Below are 10,252 nucleotides of genomic sequence, written 5' to 3' on the forward strand. Positions count from 1 at the left end.
GGCAGAGCCGCAGACTGTGTTGGCAACGCCCAGTTGCAACACCTGAGTTATAGAGCAAGGTACACAACTACACATGATATATGCTTCAGCTGTTATAACGCGGGCAATGGCTTGAAAGTCAACGGACATCGCCCATAGACTCGTCATAATTAGTAGAAAGCTTGTCGTTTGAACACTTGTAAATTACAAAATATATTGTTGGGTTTTTAAATAAGCTTTACATGATAGCAGATATCAATGAATGGCAATCGTCAAAAAACCTAAATTGATACACCAATTTTGATTTGATCAAGGTCAATGACACTTGGCGAATACATTTAATACACCTTTTTCGTAATGACGTCAAACGAAGGGAGGAAAAGCCAATCAAACTTTCTGTTAAAATAACAGGCTTTTCGTGTTTGACGCCATTATGAGAATGGTTTGTGAATGGTTTGCTTTTATTATTTTTATAGAGATAGCAATACATGTGCAGCGGTTGTAGTCAGCTGGACAAGCGAGGGGGGAGCAACTTTGTACCACATTAACATAAATATATAAATATGCCCCCCCTGGCCACTTAAGGATTCTTGCTACGCCACTGTAAACATTAGAGGTTGACTATTATGTGCATCAATAAAAACACACACAGTGAAATTTGCATTTATACTAAGTCAAAAGCCTCAGATATTGGGCCGGACTTTTTAGTCATTGTCATCATCATACTCGTCTTCGTTCACTTCGACTTTCATGTGACTTACGATCGCTTTCAACATCATCTCAATTTTCTCAGTTCTGTTGTTTAGCTGAGACACGTGCCATTTAAGTTTCTTGACTGTTTCCTTCGTCTCATCCTGACGAGATTCAATCTTCTCGAAAGGCGACTAGAAGTACAAATCAAATTCCATTAGCACTGCTTCCTCCAGTGGTAACACTGGATCAATAAGAGATGATCCTTACTGGACCTCTAGAAGGAACAGTTTAGAACTGATAGAGCTATCCAGTAGAAATAAAGTTAGTTTAGTTTAAGTTTCCTCCTGTAGTAACACTGGATCAATAAGAGATGATCTTTACTGAAACTCTAGGAAGAACAAGGTAGAACCACTACCCACCTTCTCAAAACGCAACCTATCTCGAATAGCCTCACCATCCAATGAAATAAAAAGTTTTTCTCTCATCCAATTTGGGTGAACCACGTCCAACTCAGGGATTAATTTGCGACGAATGAAACGAGGGAAAGCTTTTTCGACATTCAATGCCAGATCGACCTGAAAGACAACAGTGTAGGACATTGTAAATTTTAGGAAATATCGGATTTGTCATTTACCGCAAACTTTTGTTGGGTTGACATGAATATTACACCACAAAGCCTTGTCCACGTGCTCTAAATTTCTATGGCAACAGTGGTCGTCTGAAATAGATCGCTATAGCTAGCTAGGGATATGGAATGTAGTTTAGTTCTTACCAACATCGCTTGTCGTTTCAAATTTGCTTGAGCTTGTACAGCCTTGATATCATCAACAGCTAAACCAACCTGGCAGGAAAAGCAATTGCATTAATGGTCAATGAAACAGAATCAATAAGAGATGATCCTTACTGGACCTCTTGGAAGAACAGTTTAGAACTGATAGAGCTATCCAGTATAAATAAAGTTAGTTTAGTTTAGATTTCCTCCTGTAGTAACACTGGATCAATAAGAGATGATCCTTACTGGACCTCTTAGAAGAACAGTTTAGAACTGATAGAGCTATCCAGTATAAATAAAGTTAGTTTAGTTTAGATTTCCTCCTGTAGTAACACTGGATCAATAAGAGATGATCCTTACTGGACCTCGATCTTGAAGAACAGTTTAGAACTGATAGAGCTATCCAGTATAAATAAAGTTAGTTTAGTTTAAGTTTCCTCCTTTAGTAACACTGGATCACATCACCTCTGGGAAAAGCAACAACATACATAGTATAGACACAATATAAAGAAATCTATTTTCCTTACCAGTAAGTTCATGAGCAAGATTGTCATGATAATGATGAACAGAACAAACAGTATATATGCGAATACAGGTGGATCGCCTATGGCGTCTTCATTGTTACTGAAACCAGAGTCATACTCGAACTCTCCAATGACCATCACAAACGTCTTAAGAAGACCAAGCCCTGGTGTTCTGAATGAATGCACCTGAGAAATGAGAGCAAAGATTATCAGGTAATACAAACACAGATCGCTGGATAAAAACGGTTTTAAATCAAGACAGAAGTCGTCCTTCAACCTTGTATCCAGTGCCCCCGAGTAGAACAAGGCTCTGGTGAACACCAAGGTGATGCTGGTAAACGCTGTTGCCTGGTTACCAAAAAATTGGTAGCTTATTAAACTAATTTAATCCTTGGGATTCGGTTAGGATTAGAGTTAGGGTTAGATGTATATAGCATGCTTTTTATCGTAGTCGTTTTCTAGCAGCACAATGCAGAAATATCGCCTACCCAGTGACGATGAAGCATAGTATAGAATGCCAAACCAAAGGCGATCGTGAAAAGACCGAGGATGATCGAGAATCGTAGAAACGTGAAAATAATATCTTCAAACATCACGATGTAGATTCCAAACATTGGAAACTTGCGAACGAACAGAACTAAGACAATCCAAGCAAGGAATATGGCGACTGCACCAACATTTACACGCCATAGACTGCAACTGGGAGAGAAGATTGATAGAAACGTGTGTCAATAGTGTGTTATACAGTGTTCTTACAGTGTTTATACAGTGTTCATACAGCTAGTATTCATACAGTGTTCATACAGTGTTTATACAATGTTCATACAGTGTTCATACAGTGTTCATACATTCCATACAATGTTCATACAGTGTTCATACAGTGTTTATACGGTGTTTAAACGTAGTCTCATCCTACCTTTCACCAGAGAGGATATCGGATTCGGTGACAAAGGACAGGTCAAAGTCTGCTGAGATGTACGCAACCGTTGCAACATACATTGTGACTTCAAAATAGTTTGTGTAGTCTGTGACGTAATGCCATCGTTGATAGAGAAACTGAAATAGCTACATTGCAACGAAATGTAATTAAAATATTTGCTAATTTGGACATCCACGAGAAACAGTTTAGAACTAATAGAGCTATCCAGTATAAATACAGTTAGTTTAGTTTAGTTTTCCTTCTGTAGTAACACTGGATCAATAAGAGATGATCCTTACTGGATCTCTAGGAAGAACAGTTTAGAACTGATAGAGCTATCCAGTATAAATAAAGTTAGTTTAGTTTAGGTTGGACCTCTTCCTCATGTGACACACGTGCTTTACCTCAAAGAGGATATGCAGGCAAGCCAAGATAAGCAAAATATATCTTCCAGTATCGACGAAAACTTCAAACGCCATGCTTCCACTATCCTCCACAATGGTACAATTTATCATTTTCCCATTGACGTTGACGCCCGCCTGAGACGGAGTGGCCATGATAACGTAACCCGTCAAAAACATGAGAAAAATGAGAAATATGACCAGTTTAACATAGAACAACTTTCGGCCGTACATGCTCCATTTGCGATCAAGAAGAAACACAACCAGAGGGTGAGTAATGAGACTCTCGCGGCTATGTTTTACCTGAAAAAAAAACAATGGACAAGAATGTCTCAATATCAGTTCCTTGAATTAAATTCGGTGAGTCGTAACACGTATTAGGGGCCGGTTGTTCGAAAGGCATTTAGCTTACACCGTGGATGAGCCACGTTAAACCGTTACAAATACTCTTGTACATCTTGTGAATGACTGAACCTACATCTTTAAAAAGGTATTAAAAAGGTACTTTCATCGAAAATTAAACTACTTACATCGAAATAATTCAGCTCAGTTGTTTAATAACTATATAATTTTGTTTTCCATTTTGAACTTATCCGCCATTTAAGATAAACGCCTTTCAAACAACCAGCTCCAGGTGCTAACAGTTCACCAAAGCACTCTAAAACAAACATCTCACCATCAACATAAGTGGATGATTTCTTTTTCTTTCCAATTCTCGTAATTTCTCGTCCTCAGTCTTCGTATCGATGCTCTTATACTCAGCATTCTCGTTACCAAACAGCGACGCACTGTCCGAGTCTTGCAAAGGTCTGACGTCACTGGAAATGCTGACGTCGTCACCTACGGTGTCGACCCATTCAGCGTAGATGTCCTCGAGGAATTCATAGTCCAGGTTTACGGTGAACTCGTGGCTGTCTGGAGCGTCGTCACTAAGCGTCGTGCATTTGTTGAAGACGACTTCGGCAACATCTGAAAAATGAAGAAGTCTGAATGAGGCAACTGAATTACGAAGTGTGACACAAACGCTGCCACATCAATCTACAACTATCACACTATCACCCCTACTATCACATCAAAACCTAACAGTCTCTTCAACAATCTTACTGTCACATCAACACCATTACTGTCACATCAACACCTTACTGCTACATCAACAGCTCTACTATCACATCAACACCCCTATTGTTACATCACCACTGACCACCCCTACAGTCACATCAACACCCCTAAAGTCACATCAACACCCCCCCCCCCACTGTAAGATTATTTTATTCATCACCGACCTGGTTCTTTAATAATCATCTTCCGCAAAGGTGTTGTTGTTATTCCTCTCTCCACTGATCTACTGCGCATAGCCTTACGCCAGTTTTCACGATTCAAAATCGCAATCGCGCATGACCTAAAAAACCCCAAAACCCCCGCAAAATTAAAACTCTGAAACATCCCAAAAAACAATCTAAAAAACTGTAGTCAAGGTAACAACTTACTTGTGACCTTCATCAACCGCCATATCTAATGCATTCCTTCCGCTGACGTCCCTGAGAGCGATGTCCGCGTGATTATCCAAGAGTAGTTTAATCATATCGAGATGACCCGCTTGAGAGGCCAAGTGAAGTGGAGTCACCTTAATATAAGTAGAGTGAAGGTATTCTATTAGTGGTGACTTGCGGTACTTCATGTATGGGAAATAAGGAATAACTCGACCTCTATGAAGAGTGTTTCAAAGGTTGGAGATTAATACTAGCTATAAGCGCATAAGAAAGTTACCCTGGCTTTGTCGATCGGATCGATAGGAGCTTCATATTCTATCAAAACTCTTGCACTTTTCGTCCAACCCTGAGATGCCGCGCAATCCAGCGGAGTCCAAGCGTAGAGATTTCTAGCGAAAGATGATAAAAATAATTTCACTGTACAGCTCCGAGCTCTCAATTGGCCGGCTATAGCTGGCTAGTAGCATGCCCTGTTGTCCACTGCACCGGTGATAATACTGGGGGAAATTTGAATTAGACTTCTCTGTATCAAGGTACAACATAGTGGGCTCAAAGCAGTTCTTCCAAGTCACGCTTCAGCGTCACAACTCACTCATAAGAGCAGTAGATGAAAACTACAGAGCAATCCTATAGCTTGCACAGATGTCAGTATTCTTTGGAATATCAAAACAACCTTGAGAGTAAGGGTATACAATGGAACTTGAGAGTAAGGGTGATGATAAAAGGACGCATGCGTTGACCATGTACCATCGCAAGCAACACCTGATCGCAGGCCACTAACCTTGCATCGATGATCGCACCCTTGTCTAACAATGCTTCGATAACTCGATGATGCCCGTTTGTTGCAGCCAAATGAAGTGCTGTGTTCGAGTCAGCATCTTCATCGTTGATAATCGTGCCATCGTTACTGATCAATTCCTTTACGATGCTGTAGAATAACAATTGAGTTCTGGTCATGCTTGCATCCTCACTGAGTGAATGGAGTGATATTAAAATAATCTACTTCATTAAAACATACTTTTCTTTCCCACTCTTTGCAGCCATATGCAACGGCGTCTGCTCGTCCAAGTTTACAGCGTCTATGTCCGCTCCTTCGTTCAACAGTTGCTGAAAAGAAAATGGTGTAGAATCGTCGTCAAGAGACAAGATATATTTACACTGTAGTCTTAAAGTGACTCAAAACATAGCTACATTAAAGTTCATTTCAAACAAACAAGATATCCACACTGTAAATCGACATACTAAGGAGCTTTTCTCACACCGTAATCTGTAAATCGACTGTAATCATACTAAAAGCCTTTTCCCATTAAATAACATACCCTGACAGCATTTATAAATCCTTTCTTAGCAGCGATATGAAGTGGTGTGTTCCCATATTTATCACTTTCCTCCAACAATCTCTTTGCCTTATGGTGATGCATGAGCAACTAAAATATACAATGAAGACTTGCTAGTGAAGCCAGACTTGGCGTTTTCTCCGCAGAACGGAGCTGAGCAGAGTTCGAGTCGTGTGTTACCTCTAAAATCTCGAGGCAATTCTCCTCTGCGGCGATGTAGATGGCGGTCTTGTCTGAACTGTCCACAACTCTGATGTTTGCATCACGTCTCAGCAACGCATCGGTTGCCTCCTTGTTTCCTTGAGCCACGGCAACTAACAGAGCAGTGTAGTTGTCCTTGTCTCTGCTTTCAATGTTTGCTCCTCTGAAATACAGCGATCGTTAACATAAGATCATCGGAATAACTACCGTAACCATGCATGACCACAATTACCACAATCATCACTACAACTATCACTATGCTATCACCATGCTATTACCGTCATTACTATAACCATCACCACATACAACCATCACTACCAGAACCGTGACCACTATTACCATCATTACCCCAAACATGATCACCACATACAACCATCACTACCATCACTATGACCACTGTTACTATCATTACCACAACTATCACCACATACAACCATCACTGCATTCACCGTTACCATTATTACCGTCATTACCACAACCACCACCATCATGAAAAACACCACCATCATGAAAAACACCACCATCATCCACCGCTATCCCCATTATAAACACACCAACACAATCATGTTCCTTGCACTCACAACCTCCACCATCTTACCTATCCAGTAACAAATCAATAACAGGAACATTATTAAACAAGGCCGCTTTATGCAATGGCGTCTCATGGCTCATATTCTTAGCCTCGACATTCGCTTTGAAATTCAGCAACATCTCAACCGTGTCCAGATCCCCAGCGGTGGCAGCAAGATGTAGGGGCGTGGCCATGTTCATGCGCACAGCGTTCACTTCAGCTCCTTTAAACAACAGATACTGAGCGGTCTTTTTGGCACTTGCATCAACAGCAATATGAAGAGCTGTTTGTCCCTCTCGGTCGACCTACAAAAATGAAACACCTTTTCTGTTAAGTGAAAGGTCCAATATGTAACTTCACTTCAGTATCAAGTATCTGTCACACCTCTGCAACAATCTGTTCAACTAAACTTGAACCGCCAGCAGCTTCTGCGGCGTCGACCACGATCTTGACGCAATCAACTCTCTCGCTCATCGCCGCATAGTGTAGAGGTGTCATCTTCTCATTGTCTCTCGCTTGGAGGTCCGCCCCCGCCTGGACGAGGAGCTTAGCAACGTTGGGATTGCCTTGTGTGCAGGCCTCGTGCAGGGGGGTTGCTTTCTGTTTGTCTTTGGCCTAGGAAAGAAGATGCATTTTTCTATGAAGAATTCCGAATCGTAGGGCATTAGAAGCATGGGTGGTTTCCTTGAGGAGATCTCAATAAGACTGCTTCTCTGCATTGCTTCAAGACCAGTCACATACTCTGTAATATTGCACTTACATTCACATCAGCTCTACCATATCTAATCAATTCTTCAACTGATCTCGGGTTTCCTTTTGCGGCCGCATAATGGAGTGGGGTCGATCCATAGTTATCCTGACAGTTCACATTTGAACTTGATTTTTTGAGTAAGCAACTTAAGACGGAATCTGAGCTGTCCTGATCGGCATCTGTGATATCTGGTGTGTCCACAGTTAATAGATTACCCACAGCAGAAGCATTTCTGTGGGAGAAGAAATTAGGGTAATACATGGATGAAAAACTTGCATGATATAGCTATATTACAGTGCAATATCACATCTCAACATTCCTTGTGGAAAAAAGGTGAATTGGTCAATCACTTACTCTTCACTTGGTGGTTCTGCATTCACTTCATTATTTGATTGTGTGGATTTCAACTGTTTCAGGACATTCAGGGGTCTATACCGTGCTGCATAATGCATTGGCGTAGCACCATCTTCTCCGGGAAGATTGGGATCTACCAAAAAGCATTTCATTTATAATTAAATCTACACAACACTTGGTTATGCCACATATATAAACACTATAAAGCATATCCAGTGGTACTTGTTGACTCGATAAGGTGATACTTGTTTGATTTCATTTGGAATTAAAAGCAATGGAGTTATCTGATTGAGTTCATGATAAAGTTTGTCATAATTATGATAAGGGAAGCAATTCTTAAGTTCACTTACTTGCTCCTTTGCTGATTAAAAACTTGACAATTTCAGTATGGTTGAATCTGACAGCATAATGCAAGGCTGTTGCATTCTCCTCATCCTTCTTGTTTATATCTCGTTTTCCTTTTGCTAGTTTATTCTTGACAATATCAAGCCGGCCATCTCTGGAAGCCTAGTGAATTATTCAAAATGAATATAAACATATAATTGATTAATTGTCATGTTATATTGGTATAATGAAAGTAAAACAGAACTACTATATTGATGAACTTTGTTATGATGAGAGGAAAAAAAAGTTGAGCAAGTACATCCCCACTGACCAGGTATATATTAAGAGAGCTTAAAATACTCAGGCAATTATATAGCTTGGTGCATAACTCTATCAATTCATTCAGGCCATTGCCATGAAATATATAAAACAGGAAGTTCTATAGAAATAAGTTTTTTGTTCATGCAATGATGCATGGGCTCCTCAGGAAACAATCATATAAAAATGTAAAAATATTCAAGGAATGTCATTTCGTTTATATGTGTATCAAACAGTCTTGGATTTAACGTATCAAATCAATTTAAAAGCCTAAAATCTTAGCTGTAGTAATGTCTTAGACATATACGAACCTAAAGTACAAAATAAAGTTCTTGTACGAAATGTCAAAATAAATCAGGCATATAATAATGCGAAAATATAGTAAATGAGTCAGCAAGCATTGGCTTAGCAACAAGGGATAAACACAAGATAATATATATTAAAATGATATTCGACATATGCCTATATTTAAAATATGTTTAGAGGTAGAAAATATAATAAATTCTGAGGAACTTTTATGCCATTGTATGTTACAATACACATGCATTCGTCCAATTTTCATGACAGGAACTCATTCGAGGTTATATTTCAATAAAAAAACGATACACCTCGTAAGGTAACTCGCAACTAATATTACACTACTACAGAAGCACTGTAGTTTTGTAAAAGATACGAAGATACATGATACCTGAAAAATCGTTATATGAGAATTCTCAAACTTTCCCACAGCATACGCGACACACGTAGGGCCAGAACTTGGTTGAAGTCTTGGAAAGGCTGGAGCAACTGTATTCATTTCTAACGATGGAGAAAACGCATCGTTTTTGTACAAGTTAATCGGATCTCTTTCCTTGTCGTCCATGCTTGCAAACAGCTAGAAACGTACACAGCAGAAGAGTAGCGTTTAGACATGAAATCTCGCATGAACCACGGGTGTCAAACTTTACTAATAACACTCAAGTGACCTCCTTCGTTGTTTTAAAGAAATGCCGAAAAAATTTGAATATATTTACTCCCATCTTCGTAACTGGACCGTAAAATATTTAGAAATTGTAAATTTACGTATTTACCAGTATTGTAGACCAGACAGTCAAAGTTTGCAACAAAAACAGTGTAAACTATGTGTGGAAATAAAACTATATTTCGGTTAAAAAGAAATAGCAGAGACCTTCGAAACACGACATACGTAGCTTGCTTTCAAAATATTTCTACGCTTTCTGCCCGAAGTTGGTTCAAATCAAAGCATTTCTAGAGTATAGCCGTGTTTTTAGGACTATTCAAACACAACTCATACACTTGCAAAGTCTACGCCCGTAATATAAGATGTGGTCAAAAACTAGCCACAAATTTAATTAAATTTTGAAAGGAGTACAATATTAAACCCAGGTTAAATACTAACCTTGGCAATATCGGTTCGACTGGCAGCATTTTCAGCCATCTGTTTGTATATTCCATAGAAATATTGTGTCAATATACCGATTTAATATGCGACTCTTTCTTCCGAAAGCTTTCAAACCTGTCAGAACGAGACTCACCCACTCAATGAAAGAAACTTGTTTGTCTGGTGAACTTGAAAAAATCTATTAATTTAAGTAACGAGTTTTGTAATACAACTCGT

The 10,252-nt window shown here is 39.4% G+C and overlaps 1 protein-coding gene across 3 annotated transcripts; it reads right to left on the reverse strand.

Moving 5' to 3' along the window:
* Positions 1 to 80: 80 nt before the first annotated feature.
* Positions 81 to 10,191, reverse strand: LOC114537598 (transient receptor potential cation channel subfamily A member 1 homolog). Of its 3 annotated transcripts, none has more exons than XM_028558662.1 (22): positions 10,034 to 10,191; positions 9,323 to 9,508; positions 8,343 to 8,499; positions 7,993 to 8,125; positions 7,648 to 7,870; positions 7,272 to 7,502; positions 6,915 to 7,192; positions 6,296 to 6,479; positions 6,098 to 6,205; positions 5,797 to 5,885; positions 5,560 to 5,706; positions 5,056 to 5,167; positions 4,776 to 4,912; positions 4,572 to 4,687; positions 3,965 to 4,257; positions 3,292 to 3,591; positions 2,885 to 3,033; positions 2,457 to 2,667; positions 1,972 to 2,154; positions 1,445 to 1,513; positions 1,092 to 1,247; positions 81 to 863 (listed from the first exon to the last, which is right to left on the reverse strand). In XM_028558662.1, exons 1-22 carry the CDS (start codon positions 10,070 to 10,072, stop codon positions 684 to 686), a joined length of 3,681 nt encoding a protein of 1,226 aa, XP_028414463.1. In that variant the 5' UTR covers positions 10,073 to 10,191; the 3' UTR covers positions 81 to 683. The 3 variants fall into 3 exon arrangements, with proteins under 3 accessions (XP_028414463.1, XP_028414471.1, XP_028414479.1); XM_028558670.1 differs by lacking the exon at positions 10,034 to 10,191 and adding an exon at positions 9,803 to 9,818; XM_028558678.1 differs by lacking the exon at positions 10,034 to 10,191 and adding an exon at positions 9,705 to 9,747.
* Positions 10,192 to 10,252: the final 61 nt, after the last annotated feature.

This window comes from Dendronephthya gigantea, unplaced genomic scaffold (assembly GCF_004324835.1).
Source record: "Dendronephthya gigantea isolate DGI-Jeju-01 unplaced genomic scaffold, DenGig_1.0 000002F, whole genome shotgun sequence".
NCBI classification, from domain to species: domain Eukaryota; kingdom Metazoa; phylum Cnidaria; class Anthozoa; order Malacalcyonacea; family Nephtheidae; genus Dendronephthya; species Dendronephthya gigantea.

Coding starts and splice junctions, on each gene's coding strand:
- LOC114537598 (XM_028558662.1), bottom strand. CDS start 10,072: ATGGCTGAAAATGCTGCCAGTCGAACCGATATTGCCAAG. Junction 8,500..9,322: donor CTCATATAACGATTTTTCAG/GTATCATGTATC, acceptor ATAATTCACTAG/GCTTCCAGAGATGGCCGGCT. Junction 6,206..6,295: donor ATTGCCTCGAGATTTTAGAG/GTAACACACGAC, acceptor TGTATATTTTAG/TTGCTCATGCATCACCATAA.